General features: G+C 36.7%; 1 protein-coding gene across 1 annotated transcript in view; it reads right to left on the reverse strand.

Moving 5' to 3' along the window:
* eys (eyes shut homolog) overlaps nt 1–26325 on the reverse strand; it is a 352522-nt gene that overhangs the window by 55102 nt on the left and 271095 nt on the right. Inside the window, exon 40 of the mRNA XM_069179989.1 lies at nt 13075–13225. Coding sequence (XP_069036090.1) covers nt 13075–13225 — 151 coding nt within the window. The remainder of the gene's footprint in view (nt 1–13074; nt 13226–26325) is intronic.

Raw genomic sequence — 26325 nt, forward strand, 5'->3', positions numbered from 1 at the left:
TACAGCCTTCTGCTCTCTCATTTCCCAGACAAACTTCTTTCTACACAGACAGCAGGAGCATCTCAAATCTTCTGTTGACATACAGACACATGCCGAGCTGTTTCTGTCCCTCTCAGCTTCGGCCTGGCCACTCTCACTGCCGTGTCTCAGCATGAGACAGTTTGACACATAAGCTGTACACTGGATCAGCAGGTCTGTCATGCCCTGCTGTGCCTGGTCTACTGCTCATTACCGAGCATGCAAATGGGAGACATGACCTTACTACCTTTCAGTCCTGAAGCTGATCAGAACTATTCCCCTAACTAGGTGTCCTCACAGAGAAGTATCCACCTGCACTTATGGGACTGCCCACATCTGCATCATATTAGATCACATAGCTACTACAGCTTTGGTTGCTTAGAAGCACATACTTCTGGGAGAGAGAGGTCCGCCCCTTGGCATTCCCATGGCTCGGTCGCATTACATTCTCTTCCCCTAGGACACAACTTCTCGTCCAATAACAACAGTTAGTAATGCTGCCAACAGCTGTAACTTATTCATTCTCAAACTCTTACCAGCTGTGATCTGTGAAAAAAATAGGTCCTGCAGAGAAACTCCCAGTGCCTGCATTGGGTGGCATTAGACCGTAGTACTGCCGGGCAAATTATATGTCCTCTTTTACACCTGAAACCACAGGGAGTAAGATAAGCACAGAATGACCCCTGAGGGGCTGCAACTATTGACATCAGATGACAAAATCACAAACATGACTCTCAAGAGACAGATCTGTCTTAATATACCTGTATAACATTTATAGGCAACATTTGGCTTAAGGACAGTAACTCTGAAGTCGTGGAGGATCTGATGCTTTACAATTCAGTCATATTATTATGCATTTTACTTGACCATTTTTATGCAAACTGGAAGTTTATCAGATGATTCAAGAAATAACTATTTTGACTTGTAATGTCTATACAACATACCTGGAGCTGTTTTATCATTCTCGAAGGTTTGTACTGTCCCTTCCAGCAGTGCACCAGTAATGCCATAGTTGTGACTGGTTTTCAGATATTTTGAGTATCGGACATTTGGATGTTCAGATTCAGATAAACTGAGCTGCCCCTTGGTTACTGCACCACACACTTTAAGGTGCCCCCTGTGTAATGGCTCATACAATATTGGTAAACAGACCTCTAGTCTAATACAACAAAATGCTTTTCTCTATTGTATAGACGATCATCATGACAATTCTTAAACTGTTATCAAGTTGAAATTAGAAGGATGTAGAGCTTTCCTCTACACATAGGATGGAAAAAAAACTTTTTTGCTGTTCCAATGTTACAGCATTAACCCCACCCACACTTTTAGAGTAGCTCTATGTTTGTTTATTTTATCATATACTGACCAGTTGTGCCTTAAAGATACTCTCTTTAATTATTGTGTTGAGGCTTTGCAGGAGCAATTAATGTTTTATCAAGGAGAAGTCAATAAATTGAAAGTAAGTTACCATCAGCAAGTGCACAGCATCTTGATGAAGATGAAGCTAAGAGTACAGAACTACAAAGAGTCCTGTAGCCATCAACAGCTTTTCCAATCACATTGTCCTTTCCCAGTACTAGGCATCTCTCTGCTCTTTTTTTACAAGAACTGCAGCTGTCGAATCCTTCTGTTAGCATGTGCTGTCTCACCTAAGAGCTTTCCTCTACACATATTGCTACTGGCCACCCATAAAACCAGTGCTACACAATCTGTAATGCACTGAATTAGTTTCACTGTGACTATTCAGGCAGTCAGTTTCTCCTCCCTGTTTCTCTTCCTGTCATTGCTACATTTTTAAGACTCAGTGATGTGAGTTAAACTGTTCATAATCTACAAAGCTTTTATTGTTGTGTGCATAAATGTGTTGGATTTATTTTCTTCTACAGAATTAGCAGTACAGCCACTGCTCTGGGTTAGCATGATAACACATCCAGTGTGCCAATGTAACGTCGACTGGTCTCAAAACCCAGAAATGATCCCCAGTGATTACAACCAGTCAGCTGCAGTCACCTGCACTAACATGTAATTATTTGTAATTACTATTACCAGATTATTTCCTCTGTGCTTGTACTACAATTAATTGTTTATTTGAATTTTACCAGACCACAACTTGGACAATCTCAATAAGATAAACACACAACACATTAGAATTCAAATTCAGTACATCCTACGGTGACCTTGAGTCAGAACATCTTGGTGCTTGATCCCATCAGATCATAGAAGCTAAACAAGGCCTTGACATGTAGCCTTTCAGTGAAATCAAATGATTGCTATATTTATATTTGTAGAGCAATGTCAGTTCTCTCTGCTGCAAAACTAATTTTATCCATCTTATAAATAACTATAGTATATTAAATAAATAATCAATCATGGTGATAAAACGTTTAATTTATCATACAATAAATAAACAATGCAGTATTTGCTCAGGGGACATTAATTATCTCATAAGTGTCTCTTAAAAATACAAAACAAATAGGGGTCTTAGACCCAGTTGTGCGACTGAATGCAGTAAAATCTGGCATAGCTCAATCCTCACCTGCACTGACTAATTTTCACATAAAATATCTGTGTTGTCTTTCATTTCCCAGTGCAGGTTATTAGGAAGGTCAAGCTGTTGCATGGTGCAGCAGAGTAGCAGGACTGTCATGCTGTTCATCAGAGGTGGCTCCTCTCTAATCGATGACAGCTGCTGTAGCTGGGTGTTGTCACAGAAAACTCTGAGATTCTTGGCTAAGGACAGACATAGCTTGCATCCAGTATCAACCTGTTTAAGCTTCACTTCTTGATCACAAAAATACAACGTTGTTTGTTTAAGTATTAACCGGTTAATGTTGATAGTTGTGCATTTCATTAATGGAAGATTGTCTAATACAATGATAACTTTGCCTTTCAAACAATTACAGTACATGCACCATACAATGTTTTGCCGTTTTCTAATTGACCATAAGAATCAAAAACATCATAAATTTAATTATTTCTCAACAATCTTTTTGCTCCTTTATTTTTCAAGCTTCTGTTGTATCATAGATTCATTTTTATACTTATCTGTTTTATTCAGCTGTGCAGAAAGCACTCTCTTAATCTGAAAGAAACATATAGTGTTAGTTTAAGAACAATCAGACCACAAATACAATATATTATGTGGTCACTTCTTTAAAAATGCTCTGCTAGAAACATTATGCTAGATTTTCAGTTACAAGTCATTGTTTGTCTCTATTAATTATTGCTTTCTCTCTGTGCCTGTTTCAGGTGCTGTTTTCCTCTAAGTCACAGCAAATTGAATGTCTTGAAAGCATGCCATCACAATTCTGCTTGGAGTTTGGTAAATAAATGACAGTGGAATACTCTGACAGCAGTTCAGGGAGGAGAGTTTGCAGAGCCAAATGAGGAATGACTAATTCCTTATGACAGGTGATACTGGGTCTGCACAGTGATGGTGGAAGTATGTACAACAAACAGTTTCCCCTTAGAGTGGAGCTGCAAAGACCCAGGACCATATTACAACAAGCTATTAAGTGCAGATGTTAAATGTAGTGCATTAATTTTACTCTATTGGGCTTGTACAATTAGAGCTTGATTTAAAAGCTGAAACATTACAATTAATTCACAGTTTTATGAATGTAACGAAGAACAAGGTGAAGAAACAAGGCCCAGTGTGAAAATGTAAAACAATGCAGTTTCAGATCTACCATCAGGAGTGAGGTCTGCAATAAAGCACTCTCTTGCTAATTTAGGTTTAATGGACTAAATCCTGACCACTTGGGAAACATACACCCAGGAAAACAAATGGAAATGGGAGGGGATCCTTGCTTAGTATTGTAAACAGGATTTCCTTCAACAATATCTTGTTAAAAGAGATTGTTTGCTAAAACAGGCCACATGTTGCACCTTATCACCCATCGTCTGTCCGTTTGAGAACTGCACTTTGGGCACTTTGGATTGTCCTGCCATTTGTTTTGATCAGGAGCTTCCAGATTCTGTTTATAAGCCTAAGCATACAATTAAGCTTTGCAACACCAGGTGTGCTAATTCAGATTTGCTTTTCCAATCCATTTTAAATCACCCTGTCAGTGGCCCTTAGCCAGCTAGTGTTAAGGGCTCCATTATGCTGTACAATTTCACCCCCAGTGTCATTCACAAGAATTTAACTTAACCTTTATTTAATTAAAAGAAATCAGCCAGCATCCAGTATCTTTGTATAAAAAACTAAGTGCATCCTTAGTTTTACCATTGCAATTCAGAGGATATGAAGAATCACATGCAAAACCTGCAAATGATCAGGTGATTATATAAAGTCACACAGTTTGTCTGTTTGGCTTTAAGCACTCAGGTTTTTGGTAAAACGTCATGTCCAGGCCAAACAAATCTGTGACAGTCTTAGAAAGAACTGTTGCCGTTTATCAGTCTGGGAAGGGTTACAAAGACATTGCCAAAACAATACAAAGTTCAACATTCAATAGCAAGAAAGATAATCTAAAAATAGAGAAAATTCAAGAACATTGCCAAACTACCCAGGAGTGGCCGTCCTACCAAATTCTCTCCGAGATCTGACTGTATGATGCTCCCAGAAATTTCAATGAACACCGAGGTTACATCCAGGGATCTACAGGCCTCTCTTGCTATGTTAAATGTCTGAGTTAAGGAGTATAACATCAGGAAAAGACTGATTAAGAATAGCTTTCACGGAAAGATAGCCTGGAGGAAACCCCTGCATTCCAAGAAGAACACTGTTTTAAGCTTGCAAAACAGCACTTGAATGAAAAAATATCAGGAACGATGCTCTGGACAGGGGAAGCAAATTGGAGAAGTTTAGCCATAATGCAAAACATCATGTTTGGTGAAAACAAAACACCTTTGACAAAAAGTACTCCATTCCAACCATCAAGCACAGTGGTGGTGGAGTGTTGGTATGCTGCCTTAGGACCTAGATGCCTTCCTATCATTAAGTAATACCATAAATTATTCAGAATAACAGTGTCTTCTAGAGGAATGTGAGACCATCTGTCTGAAAACTAAAGCTGAACCAAAAGTGGATTATACAATAGTACAATGATCCAAAATACACAAGCAAATCTATAACACAATGCCTTAAAAAGAAGAAACTCAGAATTTTGGAATGACCAGGTCAAAGTCCAGACCTTAAACATCACAGAGTTAAAGCATTTCTGTAAATAAATTCCTTACAGGTCATATCAACACACTGGTCAACTCTTACAGGAAACCTTTAATTCAAGTTACTGCTACTAAAGGGAGTGCGAAAAGTTACTGAATGAATGCACTTACTTTTCCACACAAATATATTGAATGCTGGATAATTGTTTTAAAATAAAAAGCAGAATTTTTGTGTGTTATTTGTTATATGAGGTTAGTTTTATCTATTGTTGGGACTTCAGGTCAACTATGTCTAAATGTGTTATTCCTCTTGGTATAACAGAATACTATGCTTCATTTAAGTAACTTAATTTTACATAAACCTAGAGATGAAATCCTACCTGTGAATTTATTTGCCTCACCGTGTCAGACTGCTGCTCTCATTCACGTCGAGTAGGTAGAGGAGCATTATTAACCCAAGACTTGGGCCAATCATGAATCCAGCAGGCAGAGACGACTGGCCAGTCACGGCTCTGTTTCACAGTCTCAACAGGCAAGCTTGGATGAACTAAAGCTGGCAATCAAACACATGCGCAAGGCTTTGATGCAGATGCACCAGGGTTTCACTCCATTCAGTATGGGTGCACCAGCACCAGCCCTGTTCCAACAGCATCCCCACCCCTACCAAGAGCCTCAGACGCACCTTCCACAGCCCTTCCCAGGAGATTCATCTTCTTGCAGTGGCTTTCTCACTCAGTGTGAGATTTTTCTTTTCCCAAGCAGCCATTGTCTTTTCCCACCTCCCAGGCAAAGGAGGTTTATGTAATATTATGAAGTAGTTCAGATGGGTAGCTGCGTCACCATTGAGGCTGCAATGGAACAAGTACAGGTTTTTTCCCTGCTGAAAAGAGAAGGAAGGAAATACAACCCAAAGAAGGTTACTTTTCTTTTCTTCTCTTTTCAGCACAAAATACACCTTCACTTGTTCCTTACGTAATATTATTATTTACGGTACCTGGGAAGCCTTAGTATGGGTGACTGCTTTTTGGGAAAAGGACATTGAACATGTTCAGACTTAAGTATTGTATATCCCTCCTGCCTGAAACACTGTAGGCTTTTGTTCTGTTTTATTTATTGCCTTAAATTTTATTTGAAGTCATCTTGAGATGCCGTGTCATGGATGGTGCTACAGTATATAAAATAAAGAGGGCTTAATTTTTATTATTACTGCTACTATTTGGGACTCCTGGGAAGAAATGATTGGATAAGATCTTTGGAACACTAAAAATACCAGCAAGCAAAAGAGGAAGATGTAATGAACAATACATTCTTGTTTGCAACCTTTTATGATCTTATGTTCCCAAGGCAAATGAAACAAATGGTTAAATATAATTGAGTTTGTAAAGCCAGCAAATAATAGTGAATATGTATGTCAGTTTTAAAGATACTGAACAGCTAGAGTATATTCTTGGGACTGTTAGCAAAGACCAAGAGAGATCACTTATGTCAGGGGTATGCAGTTCCAGTCCTGGAGGGCCAGAAGTCTTCTTCTTGTCTTCCCCACCTGAGCTCTTAATTACCATTTTGACCTCATTATTTTCATTATTAGACGAGCTGAAGCCTTTCCTTGTTCTCAAGAAGATGGGGATTTAAAGAGACCTATAATACTGTATATACTGGGGAGTGGCCCTCCAGGACTGGACTGGAGTTGGGCACCTCTGGCTTGCACAAGCTTCTACCCAGCTCAGACACTGCCCTGGAGTTTCATCTCTGTTTCATGCCAAGCTACCTGTACTTATAAATACACTGAGCTGATAAATGTGCTGATGTAGCCTCTTAACTACAGATTCCCGGGGAAACACAGATTGGCAACTGGCATTAATGTGTAAGGATACTAAAAGAAATTCTGTTTTCAATAAAGTTACAGAAATTAAATTTAATTTCCAGCTCAGTTACTACAATGAGTTAAATCTCAGAATTTCAGCTACTTTTTTGGAACCAGCCCAGTAGTGATTCAGACTTTATCTAAAAGAAGCTCTGTCTTATACATAAAATCCTATCTGTGACCTGAAAGTCAGATTTCTTAAATGTTCATTTCAAGGACTTCTAACATATTTAATCATTCTGATACATATTAAAAAACACATGTAGATAAATAAGAAAACCCCTCACACTGAGGCACAACTATATCTATATTGCAACTTAGTACATTTTACACAGATATTCAGAAAAATAAAATACTTGCTATTTGCTTTCCATTGCATAAAAGTCTCTGCTATATTAGAAGCAGATAGCCAGCCAAGGAAAATATATATTTTAAAAACAAGGAAATAATTGTTATTAGACCCTTTTATTTCTTTAAGCAGTTAAAAAAAAAACAACAATGCTGAGCTATGATAATTGTATGCAAGGGGAAAAAACCTCTTAGAGAGAAAAACATGATATTATGTTTTGGTCTTTAGCTCAAAATGTGTTTTCAAAGAAAACAATCTTGTCAGCTCAACATTAAACCGCTCTTCATTTAAATTCAGATATATTTATGCCTATATCTTTTATTCAGCTCCTATTTCTTCTGTGATATGGCGAAACTGACATCTCCATGGAGAAAGTAGGAAGTTTACAATCTAATTTGGTAAATTAAAGTAATAAATCATGAAGATATCACTCTTTAATCTGACACATTTTTATGGCCACTGAAGTTCTTGTTGCTATCATATTACAAAAAGCCTTTCTCCCAAATTGTATATCTTATAATAAAAATGTTGGGTAGCTAGATTACTACATTAAAACAACATTTTAAACAGTAAACAAACAGGATGAATTTACTTAAGTTTATAAAATTGAACGAAGTGTTTTAATAATGGAAATTCCGGCAAGTCATTCTGACAAATGGAAATTATATTTGATGCTACTGAGTAGTATAGTATGCACTTCAAACAACTGTACTAGTACTGGGTCCATATCATTTCTGAAACAGTAGCTATATTTAATGATCTCTCAGCTGCACATTCTGTTGTCAGCTGGGAAGCCCACTGAGCAGTATTCCCTTTCCTGTACAGAAGTTCAGCATGACAAAATTGGCATGGCTATTTGACCTTTACACTGGTTTCACAGAACATCCTGATTTTGGAATGTGATGTGATAATTAAACAAAAGTTAATGGGTATAAAATAAAACTTTCTTGAAATAAGAAAAGCAGTCTAATGTTATTTCACAAAGTGGAGGGAATGAGTTTCTCTAATTTTAGCTCTTCTTACAGAGCAGGATTGGCAGTGATATTCACTCCTGCTCCTGGAGGGCCACAGTCCACCAGGTGTTATATGTAACCTATAATCCTCACCAACTTAATAAAACAATGTGAATACTTGTTTCAGATAAAGTCCTTATGAGACCAGGCTGGAATGAAAACCAGAAGACAGGATAGCCTTCCAGGATCAGGAGTGAATTTTAGTGATGAAAGGTGTTGCGTATTAGATTCTCCGACAACAGAATGCTTCAACAACATGCTCGCATTTCAAAAAATATTTTGTAAACAAAAATTAATTTGGCTGTAAAACAACAAGGACTTAATTCTTCTTATTTTTCAAATATAACAATTTTCAATCCTTGCATACTTACTGTACATCATCTCTCAACAACATACTGTAGATAACAGTTGCTATAATGTAGCCTTTGCTATATTTTACATTATGAAGTGTCTTTTATGGTTGTAAGCAGAGCAATTATTCAATGTATTAGCTTTTGGAGCTTTTCGAATTGGAACGGGATATGATAGCTGGAAAGAATTTGGCAGTACCATAACCTTGACACATCTCGTAAAGAGTTTCTTTTAAATCTTTCATCAAACAGAAGCAAAATAATTCAAAGACACTTTCTTCTTTCTGGCTCCGTTTCCAAGCAAAGAATTAAGGTGAGAAGAGCTGAGGGTATCAATGCTAATTGACAAAACCTTTGGTGGAGTGGTACTGGAATGCTTTTAAAGCTAGACCAAAGTATTTCAGTTTTACTCCTTGCTCCTTTTACCTAGTATTGATCTCCTTTTCCTCCCAATATGTGAAACAGCCTGATGGGATTATTATGGCTCCTTTTATAGATATAAATTCCCAAATCCTTTTATATACTCATCAATGATTAGTTGTCTTCAGCAAAATGATATCACTTTGAAATTGTGTCAGGGACCTCACATATAAAGCACAGAATTCACCTCACGTAAGTCAGAGCTTCTTCTTTTTAGGGGAATATTACACACACCTGGAAACACTCAGTATGGAAGGTAAGCTCTGAAATGACTGCCACGAATGCTACTGCAGTGTGGAATTCAGCAGCTGGGCTATTCTGTTACTTTTCATGGGGCATCTCTTCCACAGCAGAGAAAACGTTGGATCATGACATCTCACTTCTGCCCTATGACTGCCTGCAAGGGAGGTAGTGAAGCATATTAACTTGGCAAAACCTTCCTTCAGGTGTTTTGAGGGATAATAAATGATGGCTTTGTAAATGAATCCTAAATAGCCATGCATAATTCAAAGTATATGCACAAATCATGTGCAAAATGGTGAGTTATCTTAAATTCTTCAGGAATGCATAACCACAGAAGCTGGGGCAGACTATTTTGCTGTTTTGGGAACACAGTTGATAGATAACTTCACAAATATCTCTTTAACAGAACAGTACACATATGCTGTATATTCATCCAGCCACTTTCTGATCCACTCTTCCAGGACAGGCCACAAGTGCAGTGTAGGATATACTCAGGATGGGCTGCAGTACTTCGCAGGTACACAGAGAAAAACAAACACCCGCACGAGGGCCAGCTTTACAGACACCAGTTTACCTACTGTACCACCATGTCTTTGGACAGTGAGCGAAACCGAAGCACTAGATATATATATTCAGTTTTCTTAAGTAGTTAAAATACAGAAATCCACTTACAGTGTACATTAGATTGGCCACATAAAAAACTAGAGCATGTAGGCCTTGAATTATCTGCCGTAATTAAAATGACTCGGTAACTCTTGAATCTGCAATTACCCAGAATACTTTAAGGCTTTTATCTATTATTGCAACAGAATCTTAATCAAATAACACAAATTTTAAATTCCGGTGGACACTTTATTTGGGAGGCCCTACTTGTTCTGTTCGTGATTGAAGAACTATTGCTTCCATAGATCACTACCGGTCAGTTTGCAGGGAAGTGTTTGAAAATAGTGAAAACTGCAGAGGCAGTGGTGCGACAGGTTTTTATTTTCATTGTAACAATAAACATCATGGTGGCATGATGGAGCTTGCATGCTTTCCATTTTTTCATATAGACCTTTAGTTTATTTTTTTATCTTCAACATCCCCAAGGATAAGCTTGACTTGGCTCTTTAAATCCGAACGTCTTGTTTGTCTCCGGATTTGACTCCTAGACTCCGTGAGTCAGAGAGAAACGAGCAGCCTCTTCTAATTACTCTGCCCTGTCAGGAGTGGTTTAATTGCCCCAGTTCTACACTTCAAATTGAACACGGGTTACAGGTACAGTATGTGGACAGATGGATAACACTGCAGTTTGGTTCATTAACTTTCTGTTGGAAGAAACTGTGAATCTAAAACTTCTCAATCTATGGTGTCACCAGCAAAAGATTGTTTCCAAAGATTTGCAAAAATAATGTTTGATCATCATCTCCCTCTTAAACATTTTTCAGTGGCTTTTCCAGAGAGAAAGGATTGCAAGAACTGCATTTACAATAGGTCTTTCAATCAATCAGCTCACAAAAGCTGAATGCAGGAAATAATTTAATCAAGTTCTAATTCATATTTTGTAGCAATTAATCACATGGTTTGGAAATGTCTCTGAATTGAATAAAATTGTCAGCAGCTTTCACAACATTCAATTTTGTATTTCTTGACAAAATGTTTGAAGAATATTCATCCCATCTCTCTTGCCAGAATGCATTTTATGAGTGGTTCAATGTTGTCGCCACTCTCCAGTTGATTTATGATCCTGTGTATGGGAATAAGAGTATCAAAACAATTGTAATTATGCTCTATGTGCTACTTTGCACTTTGCAAAGAAGAGCAATGTTAAGTAGTGAGTTTTCTGTTAACACTGCAGCAGGTTTTATAATCTCTTAACTGAATATACCGATTGAAATGCAAAAAACATGTTTTTTTATTTGAGAATTAGGTACAAATAATGTCATCCAGATGTATACCTGTTGTACGTTGGTCTTGTTGGCAATTCAACTTTCAGTTAATTCAGTTTCAATGCCTGCCCCAAACAAGCTCTAAGAATGTTATGCAACCTAAACAATTAGTATACTCTTTTACTTAAGAAAACACTCTTTGACAGGAAAACACTTCATACACAGTTTGAGGCCTCACTGAAAGGGAATTTTCTGAGCTGTCACAGCCATGTAGCGTTGTTTCTATGTGAAAACCAGCTAACAGGGAGGAGCAAAGACACGATTTTAAGAAAGTTTTCTACAGGGAGATCTTCAAAGATCTCAGTGGAAGGCTTGTAAAAGAACAGATTTAAATGTCAGGAGTGACTAAATGAACTATAGCTGGTGTGAACTTTTAGTTTACATTTGTGAATTAATGAATTCATTGTGAAAGATGGACAGCACAATGAAGAAGAATAACAAAGGGTAAAACCCCCTTTTTCCTTTTTTGTTTTAACCTGTCCTCTGTGCTCTTTTGAAAAAAACAGGTCTAATCAGCAGTGCTGGAGAACACCACTGAAGTGCCTGTCTGTGGGTTATGAATGTCACAGAGTATCAGCACAGACACAGTATGTCAGGAGATCCTCTGAACATTTTACACTGTTATATAACTGATGTTATACAGGTTACATACTGTCCTGCTGTGCTGAGTAATGGACAGATACAGCTGCAGTGGTACACAGATCACATCACATAAACCCAGATCTCTTAACACAAGTTGCATGATTACTCAGTGATAAACGTTCTCCTACAAAAACAATTTCTATTTTAAGACTCTTTGCCATTGCTCTTACATGATAGGTAGACACTAATTTGAAATCAGCTAGCTACTGTAGCTTCACCTTAACTTCAATGATTTTCTAAGATGGCTTTGCTATACTCCATCATTTGGGCAGTCTCAAGACTGAATGATGGGAGGCAACTAGATGAACAAATAGTTATGAAAATTCAAAACTTGTTGTATGTTATTCAAAAACCATTATCATTCTGAGAATTTAATGACAATCTATTTAAGAAAAGTCAGTGTTATACGAGGATATATATATATATCTAAAATTATATAGTTTTTTTTTTAAATTAGATATTTAGATATCTAAAAGTGAATTCTAACACTATACATTACAACTGAAACAACACAGCTTTAACAGTTACTGTTCCTCTAGCATCAATGATCTTGTAGCCAGGCTTGAACAGATTCAAGACTTCATAATATTCTAATCTCAACGACACCATCGATATCTCATGATTTAAGGAAACAATGTGATCTCCGTCACAGAAAAGTAAATATTTTAAACCAATTCAATAATGAATACTGCTGAATGTGGTCTGAAAACTGACATTGCTAATATGATATATGACTAAAAATCCTAACATAAAAATGACAAATGGTGCACAGAAAATACGGCATATATAAGGCAAAATTAGAAAGGAAACGTATTAAGGGGATTCATCTAAAATTAGTCTTGCAACATTTCACTGTGACTTTCTTTTTGACAGTGTTATGTTCTCAGAAAGCCGTATTAAGATGTAACCACTGGGAATTTACAGATTTCATTCACTTCAGATTTAGCTGGCGATGAGCTTAACAAGTATGACAAAGGAATTTGATCAGCACTTTTTATTTAATATTGAGCATCATGAACTACATAAGTGACAGTATTATGAACTACTGTCAGTTCACCTTTGGATTCATATTGCTAAGGATTAAGAGTGTCATAGTGAAAGTAGCAGTGTCATCTGTATTGTTGTCAGTGCTTACCGTATTGTGACTGGTGTCAGTTTATCATTGCTGATGTTCTGATCTGCCCACGCAGTCAAAATATGGATACCACTGCAACCAAACTTCACTACTGGTCTTCCATCATTCAGGAATACGTGCAAAAAACGATCCCCGAAGTTTTCTTCTCGACCTGAAAAAAACCGGTTATTCATTTTAACCATACACTCTTCATCTGTGTTCTAATATAGATTTGGATCAGTTAGGTGAGAAAAAAAACACCTTTTTAAAATAACCTACATTTTTTTAAAACAATAACATGACTATGTTAGCAAGCAATCACATTATTCTGCCACTGCTCCTAATGATGTGTTAATAAGAATTCTCTGTGTACTTTCTGTTCTGAGATAAGTGTGTCAATGTGGAAATAAAAAAAGTAAATTGAATTTTAAAATCATTCTGTCATCCAACATTTCACTTTTAGTAAAATACAACTGGCAGAAAAAAAGTACTGTTTGTGAGGATTTGATTACATACAATACTGAGAGCTTTTAATCATAATGCTTTCAGGATGTTCACCACACATTTATTCACTTTGGCAAATTCCTTGTTTAGAAAGCAGTCATCAGTTTAATGTAACTCACTGTGTTCAAAAGAACAGCCTATTTTTGCATGTGGTAGTTTATGGTATTTTTTAGTCTTGTTGTCCTCAATATTTGTCTCTTAGTGTAACAGTGTTCCTCAGAAAAACAAATCTTCCAGGACTAGGGTTGTTTTTCATTCCAGCTAAGACCCTAATATTTTAAAAAACCCTTAACTGAATTCATATCTTGTTTTAGGAGACCATTTTTACCACCTAAAAACTGATTTCTTGTTAGATATTATTCTTGAAAGAATACATTATTTTGAAATCGCCAGCAGCTAAAGAGATACTGTATGAACAATAAAACAAAATGCTAAATTAATCTAATTATCAGTGAATGCATCTAAATAAATGCAACCTCAGTCATAATGAAATTAAGAAAACACTTGACCGATGAACCTCAGGATTCTAGAGACCTGCCCTGGAGTTCCTGAGAGAGTGAATAGTCTTTAAGTTCATGGACAATACTTCCTTTAGAGGCCTTGAAGGCAAATAACTCAATTTAAAGAGAGAAAAGCATCTCTTGACAATGCCCAAATTATATTTTTAGTAATTCATCTATCCATTTTCTAACCACTTTATCTAATGTGGGGTCAAAGGAGAAGCACGAGGCTATCCCAATGAGCCACTGTGCGCCATATTTTAGTTAACCCCAATAATAATGGTGATCACTTATCTTCCCAGACTCTCCTTTTTGTACAGGTGTAATTGTTGAACCCTAATGCTATCAGTCAAATGTATTGTAATATACTATACAGTATACAGCCAGGTTGGCTTGGATGTGTTGTGAGCAAAATCCTCTGGAGTTTTGGAGGTCTCAACAGGAGGGAATGAAGGCATTCAGGATTTATGCTTGTTATGATGTTATGTTACAAAATTAAATCTGTAAATTCTCCAAGATTTGTTTCTGTGCTCCAGATAGCCAGGATCTTATGAACAGCGGTATGATTTTTTTCTCGTGTCTGATTTTAGCTACATAAAGTGGGAACAGGGCCCAAGGTTGACCACAGTTAAACTGTCTAAATTGTCTGATTTTGCACCGTATATGGCATCAATATACCATATGCTGCTGGTTATCAATTGAAAATTTGGGGATTTTTTTGTACAGGAATTTTGCTTATTTCCAAAAATAAAAGCCTGTTGCTGTCAGAGGTGAGCTACTGGCTACATCAGTCCTCCTCTGTTTATAGCAATGAAGAAATCTCCAGCTTGACTGAACAGAGTCGGTGAGAAGAGTCTAAGATATCTCATGACAATCCTCTAAAGTGTTTCCAATTCTAAACCCATCCGTTACCTTACTCTTAACATTAACACAAACCTGTTCAGAATCAGTACACAAACCTTCACCATAACCATAAACTTAATCCTAACAGTAGGATCATGCCTTTAAGACTTTAGTAGTAGAAAAAAACACCTTCACAGTAACACCACCTTTAACTTGAAACATGAGACAATTTTCTGTTGACGAATGAAAAGAATTGTGAATATACTGATTCCTATGAATGATGAACATTGTTGTTCGCACCTCCAGGGCACTCTGCACATGACATCCCCAAACATTTGGGAGCTATTGCGAGACACAAAACTTCATTTTATATGGGGTGTTGGGTCTGGCTTCTTCACAAATGGAGCTTTGGTACAATCAAGTGACCTCTGAGTTCTCGCAGACACTCCCAGTGGGAGAACAAGCAGATATACAAAAATCTCTCTGTAGAATTAGAAGTAATTTCACAGTGACTGGCCAACTGCTAATACAGTAAAGCAAAGCATTTTTAGGAAACTAGAAAATATACATGCATATTACCCATCCATGCAATATGCAATCACTCACTCATTCACTGACCCTTATGAAGTACAAAAATACTGACAAGGGTTTTTTTCACTGTAATTTGTGAAACTATGTCAATCCTAATTGGGTTTTCAGATTTACAAGGGAAAATTAGGTTAGAATTAATCGTTTCAGCAAAAGCTCTGGGCCATGGTGAAACCTTGCTTTGCAAATTCTATCTTAACTTTTAAGGAGAAGGTTAGGATGTATCTATTATATACTGGGCAAAGAAACTCACCACTTATACCTGTTACTGCAACAAATTTTCATTTTACTCACATCTTTGTAAGTCATTTACAGAGAAGGTCCACTGACATTTTGTTGAAGACATATGACATACATACGATTACTCTGATTAATATTTGTCATCACCAGGGGTCTACTGTGAAAGGCATGGGCTGGATCTGAGACCACCATTAGCAGCAGCACAATATGTACAGTACATCTTCAGCACATGTTATAAAACTATCTTGCAGATACTGTTTTGTGGAACTAGTTTACATTCCTTTCTTTGAGCATAAACATATGTGTGAAAGTTCAAAAAGCAATGTGTGCCAAAGAAAGTTTTAAAACTGTTGTAAGCTGGACATATTAGCTCTTTTCTGTGTTTTTCTTATTTTTGTTACCTGACTTGACATGCAACAGGTTTAATCACCTTATCACCTGTGCCCAGACAGCTGTCCCTTGTGAAGTAATTTAATATTTATGCAATAGTTGATGTAATTTAAGTGCATTACAATCAGTCATGAAAGATAAATTAATCAAAATGACATGTAAGGCATTTAACCAATATCCAAAATCTGTGGCTTGGTTTTTCTGAAAACATGTTTGAATAGAATTGTTAAGTTTCTTCTAATGCTCAGTGTATGTGGCCTTTATTCCAACAGAGTGTTATGCAAATGTGATTAGCACAACATTTTTTAAATTATTTTACATTAATATAATTTGCCTCTTAATTCAGATTTATGTTATCCCAAGCAATGATGTGGACCGTCAGTACCTTTCACATTCCCTGTACAATATGTGTCCCTCTCTTTGTGTTTCATAATGCTTATTCTTATCTAACAAAGACAGAAAGAACGCAGGGAATACATTGCATTCAAAGACAAGTTGTTGAAACCTAACCTGAAGAGATTTACAAAAAAAACTTTTTGTAAGGAAATTGTAGAATTTATTCTTTATCAGGATTCACTTACCTAGAGCACTGTAATGAATGTGTATATGACATTAAAACAAGACAGATAAACAATGCTATTAGGAAACCAAACACTGCAAGAATTAAACCACAAAACCCTCTAGCTTTATCGGACCTCTAACTAAAACTCTTTTCCCTCTATATAAATAATTGGGTAGGTAAACTGCTTCTCTGCAGCAGAAACCAATGTCTCTCTCAACCAAAAACAGTTTTCCAAAAAACTTTTAAAATGTCCATAGGTTCATTTTTGATCCTTTCTTTGTGCTCTCCTCCCTCTAGTACAGAATCTTAGCTAGAAGATGTCAATAACCACTGGAAACCTACACTTTCTTGTTTGTAAATTTCACAGGAACAACGGTCTTCCTTCAATAAGTGAGCTGACCGAGGACAGCAAATTATTCCCCATTGCCTTGCCAGAATCGTGGTTTAGACAAGAACCGCCACCTTTTCTGGACCAACTTTTCTCTTACAAATGCGTGATATATTTAAATTAATCTTTTCAATAATTTAAAAAATCCAAACAAGCAGAGAAAATCCAAGAAACACAACAAAGGAAACTTTTCTCCCACAGGTAAGAAAAGAGGGGAGAGAAGGACCAAACCCAACTAGTTTTAAGGACGACCTGAAAGTGATGCCTGCTGGTTTTGATCTTGGGTATTTGTAGCAAAGACTAAACTACAAAAAGGGAGTCTCCGGAGTAATTATTTTGTGTACACGTTCTGAAAACCCTGGACAGGATAATTTACCATTCTGTCTCCACCCTTCACCATGTCTGAAAACCTCTAGCGAGTCAAATGTAAATCATTCCAACAATATCACTTTGGAAATGTGCTGTCATCAGCATTTCAAGATCCCACAGCAACGTTTGTAAAATCAATAACATGAACGTTTGGTATTTCATATCCTCTATGAAATACTCTGCACAAATAACTTCTCTCTGAATGCTTAGGAAGCATCTTAACCTGGACGAGAACTTTGATGTGTAGACCAGGGAGAATAGACCCTTTGGGGACAGACAGTATGGTCAAATACAGTGTGATGCAAGTGTAAGTGAAGTTAAATAATCCTAAAATTAAGGTACAGTGATAGAAACTTCCCAATATACTGTATATATTTGAGAAGACTTTGGTAGCAATCTGAATCCTACTTCTAATATAACATCTGGAGTGAAATGATTTATACACTACTCATGTGTGAATAAGGTGAGTAGATGCATTCAGTGTACAGAGTAAATTAACAATTCCGATAAGGATTTATCAAAGCATTCCCAGCTAAAGCCTTACACTTATCCATTTCCACTATATAGAAAGAGATGCGCATTGGGACAACAATTAAGAATTTGCTCTCCACATTAAGGTCTGGTCCACAAGTGGTAGCCTAATTTTCTTTAAAATGATTGCTTTAAGGTGATATAAATACTGAAAATAAAATGACAGTTGCTAATATAACATTGTGCAGGAAGAACTGAAAAAATAAAACCCAGAAAATACTGTAAAAGCACACTTGTATAAAATAGGGCAAATAAACGTTCTTTACCACCCTCTTTTTGACACAGCCTCATTAAAATAAAATGAGTCTATTACCTGTATTTTTATGTAAAAGTGGGTTGCTTCATCAAGCACTCTATAAACACCTTGGATTATGAACTGTTCAGCCTTGCTTCACAATATGGTGATACCTTAGAGAATATTCCTTGTCTGAGGGTGTGCATAATACAAAATGTGTGGAGGATGCATTATTTCTCTTCAAATTGAGAGTGACCTCCTGGATCAGTAAAGTACTGCAGTATCTTAAATGCTCAGAGACTTTTAATCTATTGTTATATGTTGGATAAAGTTTAGAAGTGCAGACCATTTGTCCCATGTCTTAGGTGTCTGAATTGATTATTTTATTGCCCTGCAGCTCCTATCCCAGTGTAATCAGTATCACTGGCTAGAGGGAGAGAAAATCAGTTGGAGTGTATTTGCACAGCTAAGATAATCAAATCAGACAGCAAGCCCTATTGGGTGGAGACCAGATGGCTTGACTGCCTTTGGAACCAGAATCTTCCAAAGTGACCAGCCAGCTCATGTAACTAATGGGATATTTAAATAGGGCCACAGCAACAGAGGTGGCAATAGGAAAGAACAGAAAGAAGAGAGAAGGGGTGGGAGGGCTTCTAGAACCACTAATATACAGTAACTAAATCCTCCTTGTCAACAAGTTTGTTGGAAATCTTAACCACTACCATTTAACTGCATTATCTGAAAGACTTGTTAGTTCATATTTACACATCAAAACATTTACTGTTTCCTGAAAACTCTGACATTACCCATTCCACTTACCATCTAAAAACTGACATCCAACTCCTTTCCCAATGGTAAGGCTATTAAATAGCTGATATCTTCCACCTTAATCCCCAATTCCCTTTGCAAAATCTTCTAGAGAAGCCCAACCTGCTTAACACTGCCCCCATTTTTCTCACTTCCTTTCAAGGAGAACCTCTCACAGTTGTGCCTTCAAACTCTTTATTTCATAGGCATCTTTAGTTCATTAACCAATTAAGTAGAAAGAAACAAAAACTACAAAAAGAAACTCCTCTCACTCCTGAGGCCCAGAAGGCCTAAGATTAAAACTAGACCTAACTAACCCAAAGCAACTAGAAAAATGCAATTCAAAGAAAGCAAACCTTAATCGCAAAACTAAAGTAAAAACATCAACAACAATTAACTCCCCCATCAATAAGCTAAATCTGCTTTTATTCAGAATCACCTTCTACTCCTCAATCACAGCCAGCAAAGGCTCCTCTTACAGCCCTGTTGTGCTTGAGTCTTTCCTTTAGACTGTACTACCTTGCAGAGGTCACCTACAGGAACAGCTGATTTTGTTCTGAAATCATCAAAATCACAACAGTTGAACCCAAGTGGAGGGTAATTAGCTTGTTGTGTGATTTGGAAGGCAATTGGTTAGAGATCATTTACAATTGCTATTACTGCATCCTCCTTTTATTGTCCCAGATAGGAAACTTGTGTTCAGGCAGGTAAAAGACATATAGAAACACAATATTAACACAACATACAGTACATGCAATAAATGATTAAAAATAAGTTAGCAGTTTAAGTAGTCTTGACAAAAAAAAATTACAAAATCTACACCCTCAGATTCAATGCATAAGGTGTGGTAATGACAGTTAACGATTATAGTGGCATTTTGCACTATTTGTTATAGACCTCTGCCTCTACCAGAACACAGATGCCTTTGCTGGTTACCTTCACTATCCTGTTTTTATCATATCACTACCACAGTGAATTTTAGAACATAATAATTTTAGAATAAAACGTCTATACTGCAGAATACAATCATCCTCATGACAGACACATTAAAAGAACAAGGTTTTCTCAGGAAGAACAAACTCTGTTGGCTCTCTTCTGGCAACTGTATTTTCCTCAAAGGTTAGTTTATAATCAATAATAGTGTCAAGTTTGTTTGTAATATTTGTAACTGTTAACAATATCAATTTTATAATCCTCGCTGACTGTTGATTTTGCATTTAGTGGCTGCTTTCTATAATCAATGACCATACCTTTGGTTTGCAATACATTAAGTTGAAGGAAGGAGTTGCTACACCATTCAACAATATAATCCACCACAGCCCATGATAAATGTCTATATTGTCTATAAACCTAATGATGTGTCTGTCCTCCAGGGGGCTTCTACAGCTGTCTGTATAAGATGGGGGACAGCACACAACCTTGCAGAGATCCAGTGGAAGAACAAAGCTGCTCTGAAATAAATCAATTTTCTCTCACTCTTTGTGATTCAAATCTAGATTTTCTAGATTTGAGAGTAATCTTTCCACTAACAAGTGTGTTTGGATGGTGTTAAAAGTTTATGAGAAATCTATAAATAAAAGCTTGAATATCAAGGCACTGTAAATACTGTATGAACACCTGAATTAATTTTAACCTAAAAGATTGCCTTCCTCACTTTGCATTTTCACTTGCTAAGTTTTAAGTTTTATCTCTGCAGCCCTTTTAATGCATTTGGCTGCGAGAGCTTACTTTGCACACGACTGCAAATGCAAACTCACAACAGTGCATACTGTTCTAATCCTGAAAAAAAAAAACAACTGCTCTAAAAAGCAGCGTTTAATCTGCTGCGCATTCTGTAAGAAAATGTGTCAACAGCTACTTTGCAATGATTTTCTATATATACCATCTCTCACATAAATCCAAACACTCCAGTCACAAGTAGAGCAAACAAATATGTACATATCATACTGCCGCAGTACATGTGTTTCCTTTTCTAAAAATGGCTACAGAGAGAGCAGGATACAAAACATTCAACTGCAGAGGAACAACGGCCCATCTGTATCAATTTAACAGAAATGCTTTCAGCTCTTACATAATCATAGCTGATTTTTATAAATAGTGTGATAAAGCAGGAAAGGATTATCTTAATTTAACAGACATACACAAAAACCTCTGTCAAGTTTTCTGAGCAAAGGAGATGACAAAATACTCCTACTGTCCCTATGGCCCTGTTACCCCGTGTTAGGCTTAACAGAGCATTGGCTCTTTTGTCAGCACCTGTCACCTGTTCTCTGTCCTTTTCTGGCTTGACAAGGTAAACCCAGGGGGAACTTTCTCTAGATCCGCTGGTGAGGGAATAACAGCTCCTACTCTCCGATTCCCAGCATCTCACTGGATGTCTGATTAACTTTGTCTGTTTGATCTCGGCAGCTGACTTTTCAGTTGCCATCCTCTGATCTCAGAATGTCTTCTCCTCGTGTACAAGAAGGAAATGAAAGAGGAAACTTCTTCTTTGGACCTATGGAAATTCATTGGGGTGGAAGCTCTCATTTGTCATACACTCTCATGGCTCGAGCTGAATTAATGCTCTTCTTGAATCATATTATCACATGTAGACTAGTCACAGGTGCCCACTCAGTTAAATCTGTCTCTAAATGCTTCAGGTTAAACCATTATGGGGGTATTCACCAATACTATCTTTATAAAAGAAAGAAAATCTTTTTCTAAAAATAAATCCTAAAATTAAATATAAAATAAAGTTTATAATAACTAAGATTTCTATTGTCACTGAACAGTTAAGTTACAGCAGAAGATAGATTTATAATGTTTTTATTTTTCTGGGTCATGCCGATGTTTAAACTGAATATACTGTATGAGCAATCTGACGGGGAGTGACATTAGATAAAGACTGTCAGATAGCATCCAGCAGCTGAGAAAAACAGAAACAGTCAATCTGACAAGTAAGAGGTAGAGGGATCTTTTCCAAATCAAACATCAAGACAAGTGACATCCAGTTTTCACTTCAGATAACATTTTCTGTCCTGTATGGTACCTCTAATGTTTATATTTAAATGATCATATTTCCATTTATTTAAATGTTTGTTTCTCAGTGGAGACCATAAAAAATGCTTTATATTTAGAACATATATGCTACCAATAACACAAATTCAAGAACTGAATTTGAAATATTAGCACTAGCTCTGTTTTACATCTTACATTTATACTGTATCTTTTTGTCAACATGCTATATTCTTCAGCTGTTTACATTAGGTGTCATCTATCATGCATTTGGCCAGTATGGAGCTTGTTCTAGGTTCTATTGAATATATTCGGTATTTTCTACAGTGTTTGCTCATTTTCCTAGTTCGGTATGATCTACAAGCCAGACTTGTTTACTAGCTATACAATATCCTATACTTAACTTTTTATAGATAGGCATTATATCAGGAGTCCCAGGCAGTGAGTATTACCTGTAACTGTAATATTTTTTGTAATGCAGCAAACGATAATGGGGAATGACCCTTTGTCCTCAGTTAGCTGAGTAATTAAAGGAAAGTAACTGATTGGGTGACATTTCAAAGCAGAAAGATGAAGCTTCCAGACAGCTGATCTGATCTGCTGTTTGATGAAGAAACAGATCCTCCATTATGCACCTGCACCTGATAGCGCCCATCTGCTTGACCTGCTGTGGAAGAGTTTGCTGCTAAGTTAGGTGCTGTGGAACACAGTTGCATGGTCATTATAACTGTATTTAACATTTCTTCATAATTTATTATTGACTGGTTGTTAAAGAGAAGGATTTCACAAGGCACATAAGATAATGCTGTGTAATCATGTAAAGAAGACGAGAAAATGTAACATTTTATCTGTTGTCCCTAATAAACTATGTATATCTGTAATGTGACAGTTCTTAATTACAACAATTGTTTTAATGTTGTGTTATTGACACTACAAAATCCTTTTGACTTGTTATGCAGTGTGGAATATGGGTCACTATAACTGTCCATCCATCTACTAACCACCTCGTCCAGGTCAGGGTGGTGGGGGAGCCTGAGCCTCTCCTGGTAAGCAAGCAGCATCTCAAGGCAGGATACACCCTGGACGGGACACCAGTCCATCCCAGGGCACACTGACAAGCACACACTCACACCAGGGCCAGTTATCCCAGAAGGCAATTAATGACTAATAGCATGTCTTTGGACTGTGGGAAGAAGCCAGAGCAATGGAAGGAAACCCATGTAAACGCAGGGAGAACATACAAACTCCATGTACTACAGACAGCATCCCTGGACTTGAACCCAGGGCCCCAGTGCTGTGAGGCAGCAATGCTCATCACTGCGCCACAGTTCTGTCCTATAACTAACTAAATGAGCTGAATTTCAATTAATCTGGTCTATAATTTATTTGATGCCATTGGTTCTGCTTTGTTGTGCTGTACTCATCATGAATCTCTTTTCATTATTTCAAAGAATTACATGTAATGCAGACGGGAACCTTTCAAACATTCAAAGTAATGTGGAACATTTCTAGAGATAACATTACAAAAATGTCCTCAGAAAACATTGATTGTGATTAATGAATAATAAACTGTTTATCTGAATATAAATAGGAATCTTGTTGAATGTAATGCAAATCATTATGTGCCATGACAGCCAACTGTTCCATCTGTAATGCATAATGGTATCTTTCCAAATCGTGTTATTAATCTCACTGCAGAAGGCAGACAAATATTCCTTAAGTCACCACACATTCAAGGAATTAAATGAGTCTCCATAATCGCCTTGTCAAACTACAAAAAATAATCAGAACTCGCCAGACAGGGCTTTTCCTCAAATCAAAAGTTTGACTTTTTTTAATACAGTACAAGCCCATGTGTAAATTGTAGCCCACTTAAGGTAATTCATATTGCTCACAATGGTACATTTTACTTTTAAAGCTGTTCAAGTTGTTTTTTGATTTCTAATCAGTTCTTCAGCAATATAAGAAGTCTTTGATTTGTTCTAAATGAACCAGTGGCTTAGTAAATTACAAATTATTTTCACCCAGCCTATTTATACATTTGTAAAGAACCATGAACCAATTGAGCATGCAATATACATTCATACTGTAGCTACAGTTACTTCTATATTTAAATTGACACATTTCTATGTTTATAGTTACACATAGTAAGCATTTTACAAAATTTGAGAGATATTTTAAAAACTGCATTACAAAAGTTGCTCCATGTGATTTTGTGAAAAAGGTTAGATTTTTTTCTTCACAGATGATGTCTGTCGGAGAGCACTTTCATTTGAAAATAAAAAAAATGAGATGTCCATGCTCTTGTCAAGAGGAATCTGATCTTTTGGTCTGGCAGAGTCAAGTCTTTGGAAAAGACAGGAAAATATCATTTATGCCTGCACCCCACTGGAATGCTCAATGCAACTCTATACAACTGAAGGTCTTTGGGGACAGAAATCAGAGGATCAGTGGCAAGCTATAAATAAGAGCACAAGAGGCATACAGCAAATAATATATCAGAAAGACACGTCAGTTCACAACTACAACTGCCACAGAAATGTAGATTATGAAATTCCAACACCACAAATAAGCCCTATTTGCTTTGAAATAAGCGCACATGCCCCTGACATGCTTAGTAAAACTTTTTAGAACTTCTTATTCCTTGACCGGAAAAAAAATATTTATGATAATATATAAGTCCAATATTCTTTGGCCAGCTAAAATAATAGTAGGTGATTTTATACCACTGTGTTTGTCCATGTACTTCAAGAGCAGCTGAAACTCAGCACCTAGTAATTTAATATGAATATTTGGGTTCCTGAGCTTTCAGCCGGTAAGGGAGAAATATTCTCAGCACAGGTTAAGCACTATAGTACAGATATCACCATTTCCTTTCTGGACAAAGTCATTAACCATCTGTGACTAGGATTCCCAGTGTGGCAACACTAGACAAAGAACTAGATTATGAATTACGGTATATGCATCACAGAATTAATCAATGCAATTAACATACACATGGTAAAATCTTGTATCTTGTGCAAATCACAATTTTTAATTGAGGAAAATATTACATTACAAAAATATGATTTGATTTTAACTTTTGTATCTCATATATCCTATGTGTATTCAACAAAGAACTTATCAGAATTTTACTGGCAGTACATTACAACACAGGTAATGAGAATGTCTAGTGTTCTTGGATTTTTTTACCCTCTGTTGCCTTTTCCTAATCATCTTTTTTTCAGACTGTCAAGAGGAAATTTAAAACAGTTCAGTCTTGTTCCTGAAAGACTAAATATGTCGAGACTTACTCAACTGTCAGAAACAGATTGCACAGCTTATTGGGTAGATAATGGTCCTACACAGTCAGTTTTATTTTATTTCTAAATGCTGGTTTGCACAGGCATATTTTAGATCCCCTGTGCATTCAGCTTTAAAAGTGCAAGTTACTGGAAAAATGGTTACCTTGCATTTCCAATTCCACTGAAACCTGCAATGCAATATTACAGAACGAGAATGTTTTCTTTAATTCTATTCTCTTTCAGATGTCTTTCGACATGTGGCAGTGACATATAATAAACTAATCTGTCCTCAGTTATTTTCAAGGTAAAAGTGAAGCATACTGCAGTACAAATCATCACCTACTGCTATGAGCTTCTGCAGCAGATATTGAGACAAAAGAGATGATTGACACTGCGTTCCTGTGTGACATTTTCTTTCACTGCAGTGAATGCAATGACCACTGCTGAAGTAATGTCACCAGCTTTATTGTCCAGTGAATCTCAAAGTTTTTTCCTATAGCCACTCTTTACAGGAAAAAAAGGCCTTTTGCAGGTCCCAAGTAGTTTCATAGGAATTAATGTTCATATTAATCCTTTGATACAAAAATGTAACATGTTCAAGTCTCTATTATCAACATTTTTTTTAATTACTCCAGGGGAACTGCTTGATGATGAGCCATTATATAATCAGTAAAGCACTCTGGTTTATATTATACCTTCAACTGTCCTTGAAAAAAGTACTAAAAGCATTAAGAGACTCTCTTTGCCAAAGTCTGTTTTGAGAGATGCACTAATCATTTCAGCTAATGTACTGGTTTTATTTATGGCAACCATGCATGTGGCTACCCTTACAATTTCTCCAATGCTACACCACTAATTGCTAATAATAAAAAAGGAAAATTGCTCCCAGCTTCAAGTACGTATTAGATTAGACTCCTTCCCATCTTTAATTCTGGTCTATTAGTGTACCATGCTGAAGCACTGTGTTCCAAGTGAAAGTGTTTTGTGATGATAATAGGAAACAATACACGCCAATACACAAAAAGAAAGTGAAT

Source organism: Lepisosteus oculatus, chromosome 17 (genome assembly GCF_040954835.1).
Source record: "Lepisosteus oculatus isolate fLepOcu1 chromosome 17, fLepOcu1.hap2, whole genome shotgun sequence".
NCBI classification, from domain to species: domain Eukaryota; kingdom Metazoa; phylum Chordata; class Actinopteri; order Semionotiformes; family Lepisosteidae; genus Lepisosteus; species Lepisosteus oculatus.